This window comes from Phragmites australis, chromosome 22 (genome assembly GCF_958298935.1).
Source record: "Phragmites australis chromosome 22, lpPhrAust1.1, whole genome shotgun sequence".
Classification (NCBI taxonomy): Eukaryota; Viridiplantae; Streptophyta; class Magnoliopsida; order Poales; family Poaceae; genus Phragmites; species Phragmites australis.
In genome coordinates this window covers 23,315,695-23,339,556 of record NC_084942.1, presented here as the reverse complement: position 1 = coordinate 23,339,556, position 23,862 = coordinate 23,315,695, and the positions used below count along the sequence as shown (strand labels likewise).

Genomic DNA, 23,862 nt, shown 5'->3' with positions numbered 1-23,862 from the left:
CAGTTAGTACCGTTGTCGAGAGTAGAGTAATACTGTGTCTCTGCAACTCCAGTGGGTGTTAGTCAGCCCCCAAAATTGCAGGCCACCGTTGGAGGCCGCAGGGAGCTGAGCTGAAAGCCGGTCGACGAGCAGAATCTGGTAGCCCAAATTCTGGCGACCAGCAGTACAGTGGAGACGTCTATGGCGACGTGACCCGTCACAGCAACGGCGAAAAAGTAAAGTCACCTTCGTCCCTCTCTCTCTCTCTCTCTCTCTCTCTCTAGCGGCCTAGCCGCGTGTGTGTCGTCTCTCTGCTGTCACGCACGCGCGCCCTGTCGATTTGACGCGTGCAACAAACACCTTCCGTCCATCTGCCTGCCGGCCGGCATCTGCAGGTTCCAGAGAGAGAGAGAGAGAGAGGACAGCCGGCCTCCTCCTTGTTGCCGTTGCCGCCCTCGTGCCTCCATGGATCTACTACAGTTTACGCTACAGCAGTACAGCACGCAGCTCCCTTCGTTTCCCTCTCTCTCTTTCTCTTATTCAGAGAGAGAAAGAAGGCAATCGGAACGTAGATACCCTTGTATCACTCTCTCTACCAACCTCGTGCCAAATTTCTTTCCTTGAGCATGAGCTACCTCTTTCCGCGCCGACAGGGAGAAAGTGGGCTTTGAAATGCATGTAATTATAAGCTTTAACTTTGGCTATCGAAATCGAGTGAAGATCGAGTAGGCAGACAATGACACAACAAATGCGGGTGCGTGGTCCAAGCTGTATTTGTCCAAAATGCCACCTTGGGTGAAGGGTATACTTTTTATTTTTATCTGGCATCGCCATTGACCATCAACTCAGTCGAACTTAAGGGCAGCTGATTGCTCGATAACTTCCGAGCCATACATAAGCCTTCTAAACTTCCTTACGTCAATTTTAATTTGGTCACTTAGCACACCTAGCAGCGATTGTACTGTACGGGGTGATGAATCCAACACAACCATGCAGGACAAGGGTTACACACTTGTTCACCTTTTTCTCGAATAATTAATGGTAGTTTTACACTCGAGAAAGTAAAGTTGTTTTTATACATTAAATGTATGAAAACTATCCTCAATAAAAATGAAACACTAGTTGCAACAGTATGTGGAGGAATTTGTTCACTCCTGAACCAATAATTTGTAATCTCATTTATCGTTTTAGACAAGGACATCGAGTCTGATTAAGAGCACCTCTAGCTTTCTGCGTATATGCGTCCACGTCAATCACTAGTTACAAAAACCTGGTAGGAATTAAAATTTCTCACGATAGAGAATAATTATTATCCTGTGTTCCAAACAAGGCTCTCACAAGTGGCAAAGTAATGAAAAAATGCATGCATATACTAGTAATTATCCCCGTGCTGCCGTGCATATATATGCAAGAAATCTATTTTGTTTATAAATTTGCATCGAGATAAATAGATAATGAATCTCAGCAGTGCAGCATGCATGATTGAAGAGAGCACCGGAGGAGGAGGAGGAGAGAGAGGGAAGTGTTCAAAACTGTCGTGTCGAAGTGACGCATCATGGGTTGGGTGTCGTACTTGTCACACGTCAGCCTTCACCAGCGCGTGTGTGTCCCTCTCGATCTGCTCCATGTGCCGGGAAGAATCTCCTGCTATAGTCTACAGTATAGCTATGCTGCAGTGCGTGCTACTGTGCTTGATTTGATGTGGGAAAAACAACTGAAATCCATTTTTCCTCTTCTTAATTTCTTTTCACTTCAATGTGTTTGTGTATATGAAAAGTGCACTTTTGATGCGCTGAGCTTGAGCTTATTAGAGATCACTTTCGCCATTGTTTGAATTTCCATACTTTTCGCAAATCAAAAACTATTTTTCAACCAGAAGGAAAAGTACTTTTCAACCAGGATTTTTTTCAATAATATTAGTTTGGACGAATCATGCATGTATTCATTTAGTTTGCTGATTGAGCTAAGTCATATATGTGTGTGTTCTTTTTCTGTCCTTGCATTTCATGAGGATGTTTTTTTTTTACATGGAGAAAAAGAAGCTCAGGTCAGTCAATGTGCTGATTCATGCATGTTAAGATCAATCAGGTTATGTATGGAGAATGCATGCATGCCATCTTTAACAGGATGTATATTGTTTCTTTCTTTAGTCAAAATGCATGATGTGCCTTGTGCGGCCTCCACAGTCGAGTGTGGCATGTCGATGTGATCAAACTTTCACTGTGGACTATTTGCCATCGTCGGAAAGTGATTATATTCTTCGTGTCTGTACTATAAGTTCCAAAATGATTAACCTTTGTTACGGACTGAACATTGTTGATTCAACAGTTTCAGATGATTCAATAATTCGGGTTACCTTTCGATGCGTGGCCAAAACTGAAGGACGATCGATGGACGCATATATGATTGAAATAATTGATCGATCATCGCGATATGTATTATATCGTGGTCGATTTGCTTCATCCGATGCTCTTTTCAGCTGTCAAACCGTTGACACGGCTACAGAATGACGATATTATACCTAGTCAAGCAAGTGAATCTAGGAAATGATGAACAAATGAGTTAGCTAGGTTGCACCATGATCGGATTCCGTTCGTTCGTCCCAATATCAACGGTCCATAGGCCATACCACTGGAAGAATGAGGCGTTGGCTAGTCAACGGGAGTGAAGGGGAGGGAAGAGGGAAAGAAAATTTTATGAGATTTAATTTTACAGAAAATTTATCTATTATATATGTTACATGTCTTTATCTATTATAGTTTCGAGAAGAGGAGTATGCATGGATAGCTCTCTCTCTAGCTGATCGATCCTTGTTGAGCTAGCTGGGCACGTGCATGCCTGTCTTGTCAGCACTCACGTCAGCACACGATCGAGGATACATACTATATTCACCGAACTCGATCATTGGTCATCGCCTACGCTTCAGATCTCGCAACCTGATTGGCCCGTACAAGCACCTACGTGTCAGCCTGTCGGCGAGAGAGAGAGATGAATGCTAAAATGATGTCGTTAATCAGCTAGCCTGCTCAAAACATAAGAATATAAAGTAGTGTACAAATCAATGATCCACAAAATCCCAAGGAGCTGATCGAGGTTATAACATCACCGGTCAGGCACTTACACACAAGCAACTCCTAACGCTGCTATATGTATACTTACTACCTAGTACTCAAGGTTTATGCTACGACAGATCATGTTATTCTAGACAGTTTTTAACGCATATTATAGATGAGATATAAAGTTGTCTACGTAAAAGTGCTTGTGATATTGAGTTTGTCATATACAGATAACATTCATGTGTAATATGATATAGTACATACGGTTTTCAATAAGAACTGTCTCTGATATTATTTTTAGAAAAAAATATTTTCAACATAGGAAAAATAAAAAAATATTTTTACACCTATGCCACTCCGCGGGGTTGCAAGTCACAACTCATGCAATTTTTCTCACACGTGCGATTTGTAGACATCGAACTCATAACCTCATATTTCGCGCGTAGCTTCCTTACCATCTCACATATATATCATTGCAAATAATAATAGGATATTTTATCCTTTTGATCCTTGTTGTCCAAAACTTTAGACAATTATTTAGACATCTAAATAACTTTAAATGAAAAAATTATAAACTACAAAGATGTAGATCTTGTTGAAAACTATAATTTTTATATAAAAAGTTTCTTTATCCAACTTCGTATAAATATTTTATGAATTTTCAAATATATACTATAGACGGATATTTATAAAATCCGTTTGTGTTGATCATCTAGATACAGACAGATATTTATTTAAAAACCGTATATATCTAGGAGAGCGAGAACACAAAGATGGTTTTACTAAAAGATCGTCTGTATGTAGACGGCTACTAGAAGCAGATGGTTTTTCGTACAGAGCCGTATGTGTCATTCAACAACACATAGACGATTTTTTTAGGAAACCCGTTTGTGTCTAGGAGCCATCAACACACAGAAGGTATTTTAGTAAAATCATATGTGTGTTCTCGCTCTCCTAGATGATTAGGAATAGTTAGAATATATGCGTTTGACTCATTATATTTGTGTAATTCCTAAATAATTAAATTCTTAACTATGTGGAGGTGGGAGTATATTTTTTAGTCTCACTCTGCTAGTGAAGGTGGAGGAAGACCAACTTAAAAGGGATTCACTCCTCCCATCATTTAGCATGTGTGGATGAGAGCACTAGGAGAACACACGCGCACTAGCTTGCCTCATCTCATCGAGCCATGGCGGGGGCAAAGGGCGTGGGCGCGCAGCACCTACGTGAATGATTTGCTAAAATCAGGTCCAGGTGCGGCCTCTTTTTGTAGTTTTATTCTTTTGCTACGTAGGCAAACAAATAAATACATGGGAATCATGTTGATTAAGAGTTCGATCGTGGCGCGTAAAACAGTGTTCAATCGTGGCGCATCTGAACCGCATGATCCTCCCTATATATACATCTACCAACTGTCACAAAGCATATAAGCAATTAGGATTTTTCCAATTTCTCTCTATTGCGCCATCGCACGTAGTCTATTTCATCCCACTGTGCCAGCGTGCACCGACGAACGAGAGAGCGAGTCTCCGGAATCAGTCACTCTTGGGATCCTGCACCGGGAGAGAGCGAATAAAGTTTTTAGGAAGCGCTCGTCGCGATTGCTCACGATCTGATTCCTCTACATCATCACGATCTACTTCAACTACTTCATCATCTTCGTCACCGTCTACTGTTTCGATATCATGGGGGCCTATGCATCACACGTCGCAATTGGGTACATACATTGCTATCTACTCAAACCCTATTCAAGTATCTAGTCGAGCCTCTTTAGGTTAGTTAAAATCCTACTCAAATATCTAATCGAGCCTCTTTGGGTTAGTTAAAATCCCGCTCGAGTATCTAGTCGAGCCTCTTTAGGTTTAGTTGAAATTCTGCTCGAGTATCTAGTCGAGGCTTATCGGAGCTAATCGAAACCCAATCGATATTGATTATTTGCATATGTTCTTATTCATGTTATATCTGGATTTGAATTAAATTAAATCTGAAAGTGCTATTTTCTCCAACAATCCAAAAACCTCATTGTAGTCACTTTGATTTAACAATGGCTGGTTTTGCCGATGCGCTGAGGCCGGACAAATTTACCAGTGTGCACTTTAAGAGATGGTAAGTAAATGCCACTATGTGGCTTACATCTATGAACAGCTACTGGGTTGCGTCTGGCGGGCATGAAGGAACTCTTTCCTCTGATGAGGAGAAGAAGTTCGAGGAAGCTAATACACTCTTTCTAGAATGTGTTCTTAGCGCTCTTGTCGATTGTCTCTGTGATGTGTACATGCACATAAAGGACGCATAGAAGTTGTGGGACACGCTGAATGCAAAATTTGGTGCGTCAGATGCAGGTAGTGAATTGTATATCATGGAGCAGTATCATGACTACAAGATGATCGATAATTGAGCGGTAGTCGAGCAGGCTCATGAGATACAGTTCATTGTAAAGGAACTTGAACTCCTAAAGTGTGCCTTACCGATAAGTTTGTGGTTGGTGGCATCATTGCCAAATTGCCTATATCGTGGAGGAATTTTGCCACTACTCTAAAATACAAGAGACGAGAAATCTGTGTTGAGAGTCTGATCGTGTCTCTTGATGTTGAGGAGAAAGCTCGGGCTAAGGATGTGCATAACAAAAGCGGCGATGGATAGTCTAGCGCAAATGTGGTGCAACAGTCCTCTAACAGCAGATTCAAAAAGAAAAATAACAAGGTCAAACAAACCACCAACTTGAAGAAGAAGATGATGAACAAAGATAATAAACCTTGCTTCGTGTGCGGTGAGTTCGGTTATTGGGCTAAAGATTGTCAACGATGCAAAGGGAAAAAGGTTAATCAAGGAAAGAACATCAAGTCTGTCAATATGACCATTGACAACACTGGAGATGAAGCTAGTGGGAATGGTAATTTACCTATTATTTTTTCAGTGAATCAGTCTACCAGATGGTGGATTGATACTGAGACTAATGTACACGTATGTGCTAATATTTAAATGTTCTCATCTTATCAGGTCGCTTGGGATTCTTTCATCTTAATGGGGAATGCGTCTCAGGCAGCTGAGGAACGTGCAACATGTCCCTTCAATAAACAAGAATCTAGTTAGCGGTTCCCTTCTCTGTAGAGACGGGTTTATGGTGGTATTAGAGTCTAATAAAGTAGTTGTGTCTAAGTATGGACTTTTTATTGGTAAAGGCTATAAGTGCGGAGGCTTGTTTCGTTTTTTTCCTTTTTGATTTCTATAATAAATATGTGAACTGTATTTATGACAATATTAATAGAGACGAGGCTAGTGTTTGGCACTCATAGTTATGTCACATAAACTTTGGTTCTATGACTCGGCATTCTAGCTGAATTTAATTCCAATTTTTTCCATTATCAAATGTTCTAAGTGCCAAAGTTGTGTACAATCTAAGCAACCTCGTAAGCCTCAAGGCAGATGAGGAGAGAAACTTACACCATTAAAACTCATACATTCAGATCTATAAAAAATGAATGGTGTATTGATGAAGGGTGAGAAAACATATTTCATGACTTCAATTGATGATGCATCTAAATTTTATTATGTGTATTTGTTGAAATCTAAAGAAGAGTCTCTAGACTACTTTAAAATCTATATGATAGAAGTTTAAAATCAATTGGAAAGAAAAATCAATAGACTTAGGTCAGATCATGGTGGAGAATATTTCTCTAGTGATTTTAACTTATTCTATAAGGAATATGGAATTATTCATGAGAGAATGTCTCCCTATTTGCCCCAATCAAACAGGCTAGCAGAGAGGAAGAACCGTATGCTGACTGACTTAATTAATGACATGTTAGACACCACGGGTTTATCTAAGACATGGTAGGGGAGGTCTTGTCAACTTTGTGTCATGTTCCAAATAGAGTTTCTACTAAGAATAAGGAGAAAACCCCATATGAATAATAGAAAGAGAGAAAACTATCACTTTCTTATTTGAGCACTTGGGGATGTTTGACGAAAGTAAATGTACCAATAACTAAAAAGCACAAGTTTGGATCTAAAACAGTGGATTGTGTCTTTCTGGGATATGCTCATCGAAGCATTGCCTATAGGTTTTAGTAGTAAAATCTAAGGTATCTGATATGTTTGTCGATACAATTATAGAGTCTAGAGATACTACTTTTTTAGAATATTTTTTCATAAAAAATATACATAAAACTTCTAGTCAATCCTCTGAGATAATTCATGAACCTACCGTAACACCTGAGTATTCTGAACATACACATGAGTTAGTTCCTGAGGAGGATGACAGTGAGGCTCTGAGAAGGAGTAAGAGACAAAGTACAATAAAAAAAATTTTGGTGATGATTTCACTATGTACCTTATGGATGATACTCCCAAATATATTTTAGAAGCATATGCATCTCTAAACGCAGATTACTGGAAGGAGGCAGTTCGTAGCGAGTTGGATTCCATTCTCACCAACGGGACTTGGAAGTCACAAATCGATCTTATGGTTGTAAACCTGTAGGTTGCAAGTGGGTGTTTAAAAGGAAGCTTAGGCCTGATGGTACTATCAAAAAGTATAAGGCTCGGCTTGTAGCCAAGGGTTATACTCAAAAAGAAGGAGAAGATTTCTTTGACACTTATTCACTTGTCACTAGAATGACCATGATTAGAGTATTATTTTCCTTAGCTACCTCGCATGGTCTTCTCATTCATCAGATAGACGTTAAGACAACTTTCCTTAATAGAGAGTTTGATAAGAAAATCTATATGGATCAGCCTGATGTATTTGTATTAAAAGGTCAGGAGGACAAAGTATGTAAGTTGTTAAAATATTTGTATGGTCTCAAACAAGCTCCTAAGCAATAGCATGAGAAGTTTGATAGAACTTTAACATCTGTGGGCTTTAGAGTTAATGAATGCGATAGCTGTGTTTATTATCGCCATGTTGGGGGGTGAGGGAGTTATTGTGCCTGTATGTTGATGACATACTGATTTTTAGGATAAATCTTGATGTGATTTATGAAGTTAAGTCGTACCTATCTAAAAATTTTGATATGAAAGTTTTGGGAGAGGCTGATGTCATCTTACACATCAAGTTGATCAAAGGTGAGAATGAGATTACACTTTTGCAATTTCATTATGTGAAAAAGATCTTGAACCGCTTTGTCTACATGGACAACAAGATCACTCTAATACTTTATGACCCTAGCTTAATAATTTGAAAGAATAAAATGATCGCTAGAGATCAACTGAGATACTCCTAGATAATCGGATCACTCATATACCTAACTAGTGCCACAAGGCCTGATATCTCATTTGCTATGAGCAAATTAAGCCGGTTTACTTCTAACCCAGGTGATGATTATTGGTATGTGCTTGAGCAAGTCATGCGCTACTTGCTAGGCACTATGAATTATAGACTTTACTATACTAGGTGCCCATTAATACTAGAGGGTTATAGTGATTCAAATTGGATATCCGATATTGATGAGATCAAGGTCACAAGTGGATATGTATTCACTCTTACCGGTGATGATGTCTCATGAAAATCTTGCAAACAGACCATATTAACGAGGTCAACCATGAAGGCAGAACTTATAATGTTAGACACATCCACTGTCGAGGTAGAATGGCTACGTGAGCTCTTGATGGATTTGTTAGCGGTTGAAAAAATGATACCAACTATCCTTATGAATTATGATAATCAAACGTTTATTATCAAAGTGAACAGTTCTAAGAACAACATGAAATCATCAAGACATGAAAAGAGCAAAAAAACTAAGAAAATCTGGAGTGATAACGTTGGATTGTATCCAAACAGCTAAGAATCTGGCATATCAATTTACAAAAGGACTATCACAAAATGTGATAGATAATGCATCGAAGGAGATGAGTACGAGACATATGTGAGTTATACCATAGTGGTAACCCAACCTATGTGATCGGAGATTCCGTGAATTAGGATCTAGGAAGAACAAGTTGTTGGTTAACTAAAGGAGAGTACCACACAACTCACTTGAGTGAGTATGCAACACTCTCGAAATCTGTAAGGCAGGTTGGCTATTGCCTTAATGTGTTCTATTGGCTTTAATTAGTGAAAGTACTATCCTATGGGGCATTCTTATAAGAACACACATATATGAACCTGATTGTTGGTCACAGTTTATAAGACTTGAGTGATCTCTAATAAACTCATGAAGAGATCATGGAGTATGACTTATATGCTCCACCTAAGGGATGGCCTATTGGCACCCAAGTATCAGCTCTGACTTTAAGTGAAACTTGTTTACACAAAACTTGTAATCCAAGGCTTAGTCCATTGTCTAAGTTGTGAATGAATTTAGCTTAATATTTTAGGTAGATGTTCAACCCTAACAGGTCTCCATCGAAATACTGGTATATCAAACAGTATTAAGAAAAAAGGTAAATATTCATAGGACTTTGAGATCTAGTGAGAGATTGTTAGAATAAATGGGCTTGACCCATTATATTTGTGTAATTCAAAATAAATCTCAAAGGCCCAACCATGTGAAGGTGGGTGTGTACCTTTTAGTCTCATCTTGCTAGTGGAGTTGGAGGAAGACTAACTTAAAAAGGATTCTTTCCTTCTCTCACTTTGTATGTGTGGATGAGAGGACTATGAGAACAAACGTACACTCGCTCACCTCGCCGAGGCGGGGCAGGGCGCGGGCGCATGACACCTGTATGAATGGTTCGCCAAAATTGGGTTCAGGTATGACCTTTTTTTTAGTTTTATTCTTTTATTGCGTTGGTAAACAGATAAATATATGAAAATCATGTCAGTTAAGAGTCCGATCGTGGCACATAACAAAGTCTAATCGTGGCACGTCTCAACCTTGCGATTCTTCCTCTATATATATCTGTCAGCCATCGCCACAAATCATATACACAATTAGGGTTTTACCAATTTCTCTCTTATGCGTCGTCGCATGTAGTCTACTCTATCCCGCCGCGCCGGCACCAGGAGAGCAGGTTTCCAGAACCCAATGCTCTAGGGATCCTGCACCAGGAGAGGACGAATAAGATTTTTGAGAAGCGCTCGTCACGATTGCTCACGATTTGCTTTCTCCGCATCATCGTGGTCTACTTCGACTACTTCATCATATTCGTCATCGTCTACCTTCGACGTCACGGGGGTCTCTACATCACACGTCGTCATCAGGTACGTACATTGCTATCTAGTTGAACTCTATTCGAGTATCTAGTCAAGCCTCTTTAGGTTAGTCAAAATCCTGCTCAAGTATCTAGTCGAGCCTTTTTGGGTTAGTCGAAATCCTGCTCAAGTATCTAGTCGATGTTCTTTAGGTTTAGTCGAAATCCTACTCTAGTATCTAGTCGAGGCTCGTCGGAGCTAGTCGAAACGCAATTGATATTGATTATCTGCATATGTTCTTATTCATGTTATATCAGAAATTAAATTAAATTAAATCTGAAAGTGTTATTTTCTCTAACCAGAATATCACATACATCTTTTTCTGTCAATCATTTGTGCGTAATTTATCAGTGACGGTTTTTAAGTAACCGTCTGTGACGCTGTGTGTGCTGTTTTTGTTTCTGTGATAGTGTTGAATGGCTCAAATATAATATAATCACTTGGATGGAAGCTCGTCCATGGATCTAACCATGCCTGACCTGTAAAATAACTTGGTTCGACAGAAGTAATACGTAGAGAGTATGTCGTAACGTGCAAAAAAAAAAAAAAAACTGCAAGAAGTGATCGACCACATACAAGCTCCGATCTTAACAAGCAGCTCGCAGCTGGGGTTGAATGAGTGGAGACGAAAACAAATACAGCAAGCTAGCTACTAGAACAAGTGCTACGTGCGTGTAGGCCATGTACCAGACATGATACATGACCGTGTCTCACTAATACGGAATTTTTTTCAGTAATAAATGATATACTTGTAGACAGTGAGACGTATATGATGACTTCATTATCTTCAAACTCTACAGTTTTGGTCTTCAATAAACGTTACATGAGTGCTTGCGTGTGGTGGTATAAGTGTGTGCATATATTTACGAGTTGTACTGGTGTTTTCAAAAACCACACGATGGCTGCAGCATGATGTTGCGATACACAAGCCTAGTTCAATATTAATTTATGGTTATATATATACCTCATGCATTCCGTCGCTCCATCAGACTAATTCTTTCATTCGGAATTGAAATCGCGATTCAGTTAGCGCGCGCAGTTATGTCGTACGTCCTCCATCGGCATAGCAATGCTACCTGGGCCGGGTAGCTTCAATTCACTGCAGGAATGGTCGATCAGTAGCATTTGATTGTTTCCAGCTTGAAAATTTCAAGGGATTGAAATTTTGTTGCATTCCAGCCACTTTTCTAATTAACCTGGCATAGCAATGCGATTTTAATTAAGCTGTGTGCACGTAATTGCAGTTATAGATATATGATTGAGAGATAAGTAATTTCCAGTGGACTGAAAATTAGCAAAGCCAATCAAATAAATCAAAGGTGAATAATTTCCTCGGAGAAAAATTGAGGGTGATAAGAAAAATATGCCACGCGTGGATGGAGATTGAATTAGCAACAAACAGTGTGTTGTTTGAATTGTTAAACTTCTTAGGCTTGTTATAATCTTTTGAGTTATTAGCTTTAGCTAGTTTGCACTTTCGAGCTGTGTGCCCCCAATATTGTAATAATGGTTGTGTGCATCTCATGACCCAGAGGCCACGGAAAATTCTTGAAACCATTCCATTATCTAAAAATAAACTATAGATATATAGTGCGCTATTTTTCATGTGCTAGCGCTGAATATACACTGCAGTAGATCCAAGTCTTTTTTTTTAAAAAAAAGGAAGTTTTATTAACTCCTATCTTTACTTAAAGTTTATACAACAGCACAAGAGTATGCCTAAACGAAAAAAACAATAGTAGACACTAAAACTAAAGAAAATAGCCAAGTCCTTATCCCAGTTATTTAATGGGATTAGATCGAGGTCATATATCTTTGTTTCCCATTCGCTAGTGTGAGTTTGAGAATCAATCAATTGATCATCTGATTACATGTAATAGACGCGTCAGATTAATTGCCTGTAGCCTCTTGTGGAGTCAATATCACTTAATTGAACTGAAAATAGACAACACATACCTTAGTGAGCATCCGGCCAGACAGGTCTGTACTGTGAAATTAACCGCTTCCATCTTTTTGTACGACAAGATCGAGCAACGTTGGTTTTGCACGACTACAATTGAGGGCGACAACTCGATCGTGTAAAAGTAATTCAGACCCGTGCAGTTCTTTTACCAACTTTTGAGAGCGAACTAAGAACAACGGCAAATAAGCACGTATGAGAATTATATATGTTACAAAGTTATCGACGTAATTGTGCAGGATACCCGACTAGCTTCTTGTGAATATAATATAGATTCCGTCTTGGAACTCGATCGTCTTGGAACTGAACACATATATCGAACAAGAATAATACCGCCATCACCAAAGTACATGATCAGATAGGCTAGGAATCAATCTAGCTTAATGCATGCTGTTTTGTCAAATCCAAAGACTAGACTGGATTGGAGATTGGACAAGCGCCGTGGTCCATAGGTCTTACACATGACAAGAGGATAGATAGGATTGCACGAACGTCCTGTGAAGATCACTTGTAGGATTTGGACATGGGAGGCATCAAAGTCTTCCTTGGGTGTTCCTTCCTGCCACCAAACTTTCCATTTCTGGCTCCAAGGACAAGAGATTAATTATGAGTGTGTTGGATTGCATCTGTGTAACTCTCACAGAGTCTTGATCAACATTGTCATCCCCAACATCGCGAAATTACAACCACGCAACAAAGTCTTGACAAAAACAAGACATATATGCATCATATCCCCATCTGTACTATGTGAAACGTTTATTTCCGCTCGCTCAACCTTCCCATAAAAAATTCAGCAGAAACTTATTTACTAGGTAGTATATGTGAAACATTTAGAAGATCTATAGTTTCTCCTATCCACAATTACTACACTTGTACAATAATTTTCTCGTATAGCCAACGGTGTTTCCAGTGTAATAAAAATGCACAGAGAGAGTATACAATTAAGTTGCCGATATAAAAAGTGACGACAAGAAATGTTAGAAATAATGTAATAGTTCAGCGTGCTTAATTAATTAATCTCTCTTTAGATACATATATCATAATTGAATTGAATTTCTTGTATGCATATTCATCAACTAGCAGTACCGACCGGATGAATGAAGGTATGGCATGCATCGACCAAGCTGCAGCAATGGAGTGAGGGCCCACCTGGTAGAGGCACAAAGGGACTTCAATCAACACCATGTGGTGGTGCCTGCAGTCGTCAATGTACCGCCGGCATGGGGCATGATCCGGCCACAGTGATCTATAATCCATTGGATGGATGGATCATGCATATCTTAGCCTAGCTGACCATGAGTTGGGCACAGACACAACACAAAAAGCCATGTATTGGCCGGCCAAGAAAAGAAAAGAGGAGCACAAAAGATATGCAGGAATAAAATTATGTTGGCTACTAGCTAGGTTGTGGGAATGACGTGCAAGCGATGCTATATATGTATGTATGCATGTATATGTATGTATATATGCATATGTACGTATGTATGTGTTTGTATATGCAGCGGTAACTTAAGGCCGGAATGATACAGGAATTGTACGGGAAGTAGAGTAGTAAAAAAATCCTATGATAAATCCATCTTTTGGAAGTCCATTCAAGACGTGCTATAATTAGACAAGAACTCATGGTTCCAAAAAAATAGACAAGAAACTAAATAGGATAATATATGGGACCTTAAAAAATCTGTGATTCCTTCCTGTAGCCTAAGTCTTATTAAACAAAGCTGCTTGCTGTGCCACAGTTTTTTTAAGACCAGCAGCAGTTAGTTATATAATCCTAGTACCAAACAAGGCAATATAATGTCACATTACATTAGATAAGTCGCCCACTTCTCCTCACTTTTTCTCCCTAAAGCTCTCTTATCTGTCCTTACATTTGACATATATATCTAACCCTTCAGTTCATCATGTACCATACTCCTATTATTAACCCGATCGATTTTGTAAATATGTTTTTAAAGCATCTCGAAAATCTATGTATCAGATCAAAAGCAAAAGGCATGCATGATTATAGTGTTGTATATTCCTTCATCTGACAAATATATAAGCATATGATTCACAATGAATTACCATGGTCCATATTGGGCGTCTGGAACCTTAACTAAGTATTAAAAAATATATTAGTTTTACATAAAAATTCAATATTATAAAATACACCACATGTATAAATAACTATTCATTGCAAACTATTTTGCTCTTTTTTGTTTATCGATCTTCTTCAATATTCCCCGCTAGAAACCGGTACCGGGGCCCATCGTACCAACGAGAACTGGAATTGGATGTATGGGGTGAACCTTGCATGTACCTGAACAATTTAGTGAGATTGAATAAGATTTTTGTGCAGGTGGACAATTTATGAGTGCATACAGCTGATGAATATACATGCTTGCAAGATAGGCATGATAGGAGGTTATCTCCCACCCACTCATTGTTGCAATCATGGCATTTCTCAGCACACCCTACAGCATATTGCTGCCTCCGCATGACCCACAACAACAAATAAAAGCACTAGCCTCTCTCTCTCTCTCTCTCTCTCTCTCTCTCTCTCTCTCTCTCTCTCTCTCTCACACACACACACACACACACACACACACACACACACACCCAAAAACAAGAAAAGGAAAAGAGGAAAGCGGGATAGCTCAATCTCTCCTTCCTCCTCTCCCATACCCCCCCCCCCCCTCTCTCTCTCTCTCTCTAAACACACATATATGCTTGAGATATATCAGTAGGATGTGCAAACCTAACCTGCCTGTCTAGCTACCACCGCTGCAAACTTTACCTGTTGCTCCTCCTTGATTCTTCCTTCTCCTCTTCTTCTTCCTGGTTGCCGGTAGACTGTCCTTCACACGGCGAGGCAAGGCGGCGGCGGAGACCGATCAGAAGGAATGTCGGCGCAGATCGCTTCGGCAGACCATGTGTGCTATGTGCACTGCAACTTCTGCAACACAGTTCTCGCTGTAAGATCTATATATGTTGTGTGCGTATGATCTCTCTAGCTCTCTCTCTCTCTCCCTCTCTCTCCGTGATAATTATCTGCCTTCAAAAGAGAGATTTGATGAAGTGATTGGGCGAGTACCCTCACAATTGACCTCACCTACAAAATTAACCGATTCTTCTTGATTTGCTACACTTTTTAATTGGTTTCTCCGTGATTCTTTTTGTTAATTGGTTGGAGAAGAGTCTCTCAACCAAAACAAAAGGAGAGAGAATCATATCTCTCCTGCTACCTTATGGCTAGTTCTTTCTTCAAATTTTGTTCCTAAATTTCTCTTTAAGAGTTAAAATTCCCATTTTGTGGTTTTATTAATTGTTTGAGGCCAGGTGCATCAATTTGCCGAAGAAAGTTCAATTAAAATACCTCCTAAAACCTGTGCCTTTTAGATTTAGTTTCGGTGCTCTGTATATAACACTTGTGGCAATACAGCAAAAACTCAGCATTCTCCTCGTGTTGCACCCTCTTTACTCCGTTGCTTTTTTTTAGAGAGAGAGAGAGAGTTGAATCCGTTGATTTTAATAGCCTGAAACTAGTGTTGAACAGTGTCCCACTATACAGAAATTAAAGACAACTGTAGTACTGTATATACATGCATGTGCGAGCATGAATACTATGCATAATTTTCCAAAAAAGAATTATATTATATACACGGCTAATTGTGCATAACTGCACACATGTAGAAAGATATTTCCAATAAATAAATAAATTTAATATCTTGGCTATATTCATCCGTTTCTTTTCAAGTTCTTTTACCGAGAGATCTTTAAATTTATTTTCTGAAATCATCTTTTTTCCATATACTCTCACTAGGTCTAGTTGTTGTACACATATACAATTCGAATTTCCCTTAATTAGCAACATGGAATGATAACAATCCTTTTTTGAGGTTAATTAAGCACATATCCCTGCTTCTACTGCTTTTGCTTTCTTATTGCATAAACCCTTGCCCGCGCTCCAAAGAAGAACTTAATGGGGGAAATAGTACTAGAATGGATTCTAACCTAGCTGGTAAATGATCTTCCATATTCTCTCTCTCTCTCTCTCTCTCTCTCTCTCTCTCTCTCTCTCTCTCTCTCTCTCTCTCTTCTTTTTTTCTTGAATTGAAACTCTCTCCCTCTTCTTCGTTTACTTTTTCTTGAAATTTTCCAGCCGTTGATTTTTGATGTACAGAAGTCCATCGAAAAAAAGGCACCGATAGAGTTGCATTTTAGATCTCTTATTTTCTTCTGAGTAATGATCATTAATATATCGCGGCAGTAGATATGCTTGAAATATTTAGTGAGGAATTCTTGTACGCGGATTTTCAGTATATACCACAGCAAGACGACTACACTGCTGTGTACATATATGGTATTTGAGTAAGATAAGAAAGGTCAGCTCAGAGTTTTCGAATCATATATGATAAACAAAAGGTAATTACATATACTAAGTTAGTGTACAAACGATGAATATTACAAAGGGTTAAACGAAATAGATTATAGGGAGGATTTTTTGTTTTTAGATCATGCTTTGGTTCCATGTAAGCATGTATATATCTTGAGAAGTGATTAGACTCATAATTATGGGTCAATAGTCTCGTTGTATTTCTTGCTTAGTTGCTAATAATGATGAATGCATCACCATTCGTCTCAACCTAGCTTTCCATGGGTGTCAAAGTTTTGGTTAAATCGTAGTAATTTGGCTTCTAGTAAATAGGTTTTCACCCTAGTTGTACTTAAGATCACGCATTTAATTATCAACATATGTATATAGATATTATGTCGTACATGTACCGTAATTCAGTTCTGACTTCTCGGGTTCATTGGTTCAAGCTTAATTGACCTGAACAAATGGCTACACGTCAATGTAGTATACGTACGTCGACCGGTAAGCTAAATGATCATGTGTGATCAATAGTTCATACATGTAGAAGGTTTAGAAGAAAGAAATAATCATTTGTATACATCATTAGCTTCATAATAATGTGCATGTGAATTACTCCAGGGGTTTCAAATAAGAAACACACAACAGGTTTGACAATATCTCTTCATGAGCATTGAGAGATGGGCACCCGATCTTCATTTAAATCTCTTGAGGATGCACAATATTTTTGACGGAATGAGGATGCATAATATGTCTAGCTTGGGTTTAAACTTGCGATCTTATCACTAAGATAAATTCAACTAAACTAAAGTTAAATGGTCAGCTTATATTTTTTATTTAGGCTTATGGATTTACGTACAAGTGTGCTAGGGCTTTCTTTAAGGTAGGTTTATCAAAAGAAAATTTTGCATAGATGTTCTATTAATAATTTTGCTAAGCTTAGAGATCTTTGTAAGAGGAAAAAAAAGTGAGATAAATCTAAACCATGTGAAGCAGCACCTTGTACTGTGTAGATAATATACCGTGCATGGCAGCTTCTGCATGTGAGTTTGTGTGAAGTGGGTTTGTGTGAAGTGTCACTGTCTTCTGCTTCTTTCCTCTAGTGTAGGGGGCACGTCTCTACTGCCTTGACTATTTTGTCATCCCTGTGGCCAATGAGCTAGCATGCTCAATATCTCTGCCTTATTTTGCAGTAGTACATCACTGCACACACCCTCTCACTTTCTTCCATCTCAGCTCAGACACACAGCATGGCAGGCGGCAATCCATCTTGGCCATTTGTGTGTGTACATGTGCATGGGCCAAACACACCCACATACACAATCATTGGTAGGGGTCATGCATCGACTTTTTTTTTACTATCTCCATTCTTTTTAATGTCATTTTAGGATTTTGGTTTCGTTCTGGTTCTCGGGTTTCTATGCATCCTCTTCCCACATAGCCCCTATTAAAAGCTGGTGGATATAAATGCCACAACTCTAAATCAACTCCAATATTCTCAACCATACTCGTATGTTTCCAGGAAAAACTAATAAACCACACCTCTGTGTGTACTCATTCGTGTATGATTGCATTATTAGCTATAAACACACTTAGCACCAAATAGTACCGGTATGATTTGAACGCAAAGCTCGAAGTATCCACTATGCACAAAGTATCCACGATGATGTCAGGACTAAAGATGAAAAGAAAAACAAGGCCAAAGTGAAGCAAGAAGATGAAACAAATCAAACTAAGGTCAAGCGAGAAAATGAGATATTAAAAGTAATCATGGCCATAGTGATCCTTGCCGTCGGCCTTGCCAGTGCAATGTGTTTGGTCGCCGCTTTGGCTTCCCTCAACCATGACCTCCACCACATGATTGTGCTCAGGCTCTCATCTCGCTACTCTGTAGGGTCACGCTCAGGTTTGGCTCGCTCCACTACCTAGCAAGCAAGGCAACTCATTGGCTTCGCTCATCAGTGCATAGTCCATCTGCTTGCAACTCCTATCGACGCAAGAGCTGCATGAGCATGGTCCATCGCTCGAGACAACCAAGGCCAACCCCGTTCATGACCCCTAGGTTGTTGGGATTTGGGTCTGGATTAATGGTGAATGAGACGGTGGAGTAACAGAGTGAGTGAGGGTTTATTAAATAGGGACAGACAGGTCCAATCCAACGCTGATTATCACTGTCTTGTTCTGTGTACAAGAGTTCAATACGACATCTAATTCTGAACGGAGTTAGTATTTCTTATGGGAGTGAGTGCCCAGAAAGAGGGTGAATAGAATCAAACTGAGCTATGATTCTAACCTCAGATTGTGTGTGCCTGGGAGGTGCTCCCAAAAAAGAGAAAAGAGAATGGGAAACAAGAGAAGAAAAGTGATCAGCATGCAGCTGGTAGCAAGCCTCTGATAAAAGTCATAAGTTGGACCAGCTGTTTGATGCAGCTGGTTAAAGTGATAACAACCAAAGTAGGGCAGGAAAAGCTACCTGATAAAATCTCACTCCAGTCCTTTTCGATCTACCTTGATGTTTGATTTTTCCCAATTGTTTTTCCTTGTACATGCTCTTTCTCTGGATGCTGGGACTTGTTACTGTTTACAACGAGCATGCTCTCTCTCTCTCTCTCTCTCTCTCTCTCTCTCTCTCTCTCTCTCTCTCTCTCTCTCTCTCTCTCTCTCTCTCTCACTCATGTCCATATATATTTGATTTATGATTGACCGTCAATGCAGGTTAGTGTCCCGGGGAATAGCATGCTCAACATTGTGACAGTTCGGTGTGGACACTGCACAAATCTATTGTCGATGAACTTGAGAGGACTGATGCACTCACCCCCAGTGCAAGATCATCTCCAGGTTAACAAATTGCTTTTCTAGAACCAAGTAGCATATGTACATATACTTCAAAACATCATGCATGGATGAGTTGATGAACTCGATCATGTTGAGATAAAGTGCTGGCCAATCAAACTCTCTAATTAGCCTGCAGTAGCCGCTGGGTGCTAGCAGAAAGGCAACACATTACACATGCCTGCACCAGTCACTTCGCAGTCTTTTTCAAACAGTAGCACACGTACAAGCCAAACCGTACTTGCACTGTTTGGTAGTAGCAGCATTTTGTCTAGAGAAGAATTTTACAGCACGCATATGTTTTTGCAAAACTGGTATGCTACACCGTACGTACTTAACCTAGTTAATTGTAAGTTGGCCTCAGCTCATAAATTATTGCGTCACAATAACTTAGCAAATAAATAAATAAATTTTGTCGAAGTATGTATGATCTTTCGTGACAACATATATTAAGTTCAATTCCCAGGAGAACATCAACAAGGTCCATAGCATCAATGGCGCCTTGCGTGATCAATGCGGCCATTTGGAGTTCGGTTCTTCGTCCTCAAAGTTCCGGCTGCCTATGATGTACTCGGCACAAAATGATCACCAGGAACAAGTGCTAAATGATCGTCGTAAGTTGCATTATTTCTTTAATTGGATTGAACATATAGAGAATACTCTAGATATACTTCTCAGAGCTGATCTCCTAGCTTTCATGCAATCATGAGTCAATCAATTTGACTTTATTAATTTTTCTGCATATATTCCTTGCTTGAAACAACAGCTCCGGAGAAGAGGCAACGGGTTCCTTCGGCGTATAACAGATTCATCAAGTGAGTTTACTCTCCTTCATCGATCGGCCTTGCTTATTTGCCCTGTATATTTTCTATTGAGACCACGCAACTTAGCTTTGATTGAATTAAGCATCGTGTACATATGTAATCACGCAGGGAAGAGATACAAAGGATCAAATCAAACAACCCCGACATTAGCCACAGGGAAGCTTTCAGCACAGCAGCCAAGAACGTAAGCATGTTCATCGATCTTACATGTCATTCTAGCTAGTTTATTTACAATTTTGTTTCTAAGTTCATGTCATTAAATTCGGAGAATCTGTAAACCCGTTAAATTTTTCAATGGAATCCAGGTTTATCCACGTTTGGAAAGGGGAATATTCTATATGCATTCTTTTGACTTTTGAGACAACTTTGTACATCTTTCGCCTTATATCTCCCCCCAATTTAGCACTCCATGTTTAATTACCACCATTTCTCTTACAAAGAATGCATATTTATATATGTGCGTTCCTTCGATCACTAGTACTGTAATTTATAATCATAGTATTGAGAGAAATTTCAATAAGAGAAAAAGATATATTAATATTATTTCTTTGACATATTATTGCAGTGGGCGCATTATCCAAATATCCATTTCGGGCTAAGCCCTGGCCGAGAGGGTGGCAAGAAGCTTATCGATGAGACTGTCACAGCCGCGGCGGCTCCTAAGAAGATACAAGTTTCTACTGATAGATGTGCGAGCTCAACCAGCACGAATGCAAGAATTATTATCACAAAATATAATGTGAATAAAGAATAATTAAGCAAAAAGGAAAATTAAGTTACTATTTTACCTTATTCATGGGTGAAAAGCTTGTGGAGATGTATGTACATAGAGCGAGCGATAAATGGGAAGTGAAACATACAATCACATGGATTGCTACTAGACACTGGGTTGAAGGAAACAGCTTAATAAATAATCATTTGACCACATTGTTGTGGTGTGAATTTCTGTGAGAACCTCTTGTTCTAGAGATATACTCTAAGAGAGGGAACTGTTCAATGAAGCACATATTTTAGGTTTTTAGCTCATATATACATAATTGTGTATCGACACTACTACAGAAAAGGTCATCACTACCGGTTCAAAATTGGCATCACTGCCGATTTTTTAACCGACAGTGATAATTGGGTTATCACTGTTGTTTCATGCTTTGAACAAACAGTGATAATCATTCCACATATGCAAAAAATACTCTACCACGAACTCTTCAGCATGAGGATCAAACTTAAGACAGAAGCCCTCATACCGAAATATTCATGGTAGAGTATTTTATATATAAGTCTACAAATAGAAACAGATGTTACGAAGCTACTGTACCAAGAGCTCTTCTGATGTTCCAAGTCAAAGAGCTCCTGATATAGTAGTCATGGGCCATCCACTATGTAAGAACCCAACATTGGTGACACTGCATTAGTGATGGACAACAAGAACCCGTCACTAATGCCCTATTAGTGACGGGTTCAATGACGATGTGTCACTAATGTGATCCTGGGTTGGGATCCAACCAAGACCCGTCACTAATAAAGGATCATTAGTGACGAGCGAGGAAACAACCCGACTAAAGATAGTAGTGACGGGTCACTTCAAAGTCTGACTATGTCTATTCCTATTTTTTTAAAATACACCAGTCACTAATGTGGCCTCATCACTAGTGTCCTGGGCTTTCGTGTATAACCTTTCAGTGCTGAGTACAACTTGGGCCTAGGCTGTTGTGGCCTTTGAGCTAGTCCAGAAGGGGTACGCACGTGCGCTCGCACGTGAATAAAAGGTGCACGAACGTCAGTTAGGGTTAGGTTTCCTCGCTCAGCTGCCACCCCTACCACGCCATTACACCGCCGGCCTTGCCTTTTCTTGCCGCTACGCCGCCACGCACTCCCCCTTCTGGGTGAATCTAGAACCTCCTGCCCCGCTCCAGTCAGCCACCTGCGATGGCCGACGTGTACTAGAGTACGCCGAGGTCGTCGACCCGTGCCAGCAACCACCTCCCTCCACCCCTATGGCGCACTCACCGCCCGCGTCGTAGATGGCGACAGCCTCCCTCCTCCGCTGCAAGCCCTCACCATGGAGAAGTGTAACATCCCAAGTTTTAGCATATAGATTATAACAAAATTCACTCTAATTTAAAAAATTTGTAATTATTAAACCAGCATAAAATCAAGGAAATATGTATAGGAATATGTATATACGTGTATGTATATATTCATATATATTATTTTGGCTAAGTATTCCAAAGTGCACTAAATTAAATTCTAAATTTTTCCATGCATTAATTAAATCATATGCATTGGTTTATGGTTTTATGGTTCTTTGAGTGGAGATTTGAATTGAATGTCTCTCAAATTTGAATCTAGTCTTAGTTTCCTTCCAGTTCAAAGTCCGAATTGAATTCAGGGCTTTTGAATTCAAATCCTCTCCTAGATCTCAAGATCCAAATCCAAATCGTGATTCAAATATACTTATTTGAATTAATGTCATATCCAAATTCAAATACTCCATTGAATTTATCCCAAAACCCTTTTTCATTTTTCATTTTTCTTCCTCCCCGGGCTCAATCTCTCCCCCTCCCTCTTTGCACAGCCCAACAAACAGCCAGCCGGTCCAGCTTCGTTTTCCACCCTCTGCTCCCTACACTCGGCCCCCAAACACGCCTCCTGGCCTATTCCTTGCACGCCTGCGAAACCCAACCGCACACGCGCGCGCAAGCGCCATGCCATCCATGCATCGACAATCCGACCGCGCGTTCACCTCCACTCACTCTCGCCCTGCTGACACGCATGCCTGACCGACGCCAGTCATCTCCTCTACTAGCGCGATGTCGCCGCTCTGTCCACCCCGCCACCGCAACGGCCGACACATCCAATGTGCCATCGACTTCCTCACCACCTCCCTCTCTCTCTCTCCCTCCCTCCCTCTGCTCTCCCACGCACAACACGAGGCCCCCTGGCACGCCGCGCAACTTCGGCGACCACGCACACGCATGGTCGACTTAGAGCGGTCGTGCCGCGCAATTTTATGTGGGCGCCATCGTGATGTTCGATCGAGATGCCGCGTCGCACCTTCTCACCGTCGACCGCCTCTCTATGCTCTCATCCGATTTTAACTGCAAAATCTATTCTTTTCTCTCATCCGATTGATTCAAATCAAAGTGTTCTGATGTGCCAAAATATAAATTGCCTCGAAATTAATCATGACCCTAATGTCATATAATTAGACTTAATTACATGATTATGGTATCGGAACATGATAAAGTGTCTCGGTATGATTCGCTCCTCCGCTTGCAACAGTTGAAGGCTAAGCATATCGCGTAGCTATAGTGCAACCTCTACAGAGCATAATATATTCGAATAGCCATGTCCACAATTATGGACATGCGAAAGCATGGTCATGCTTGGTTAGACTCAGGGGTGTGTGTGTCTTGATGAGTGAGTGTGTGGACTAGATGTCCATGTGATGAGGTTACTGGCTCAATCCACTCGGAGTTATGTGGTGCTAGAGGTACACCAGATATAATGATAGAGACTGCGGATCAAGGTGTAGTCCCTCCCAGGACAAAAAACACTAGATATACCTTGTTACATATTATCTTGTTCAAACTATTTTAAAGGTTAACATTACATAATACAACTGAATACCTGCATAAAACTGTTTTACGCTTAAAACTAAATCGTAAAGCCTTGTTCTTGATTCATCCCTTATGCATCTATCAAACATCTTAAAGTAG

The 23,862-nt window shown here is 39.9% G+C and overlaps 1 protein-coding gene across 2 annotated transcripts; it reads left to right on the top strand.

The window, feature by feature from the left end:
* Positions 1–14,633: 14,633 nt before the first annotated feature.
* On the top strand, positions 14,634–21,085 carry LOC133905230 (protein YABBY 6-like). 2 transcript variants are annotated; one of them, XM_062346964.1, is made up of 6 exons: positions 14,634–15,087; positions 19,203–19,325; positions 19,786–19,933; positions 20,086–20,134; positions 20,252–20,327; positions 20,709–21,085. In XM_062346964.1, the coding sequence occupies exons 1-6, from the start codon at positions 15,016–15,018 to the stop codon at positions 20,895–20,897; spliced, it is 657 nt and encodes a 218-aa protein (XP_062202948.1). In that variant the 5' UTR covers positions 14,634–15,015; the 3' UTR covers positions 20,898–21,085. The 2 variants fall into 2 exon arrangements, with proteins under 2 accessions (XP_062202948.1, XP_062202949.1); XM_062346965.1 differs by lacking the exon at positions 14,634–15,087 and adding an exon at positions 15,645–16,133.
* The last annotated feature ends 2,777 nt before the right edge of the window (positions 21,086–23,862 follow it).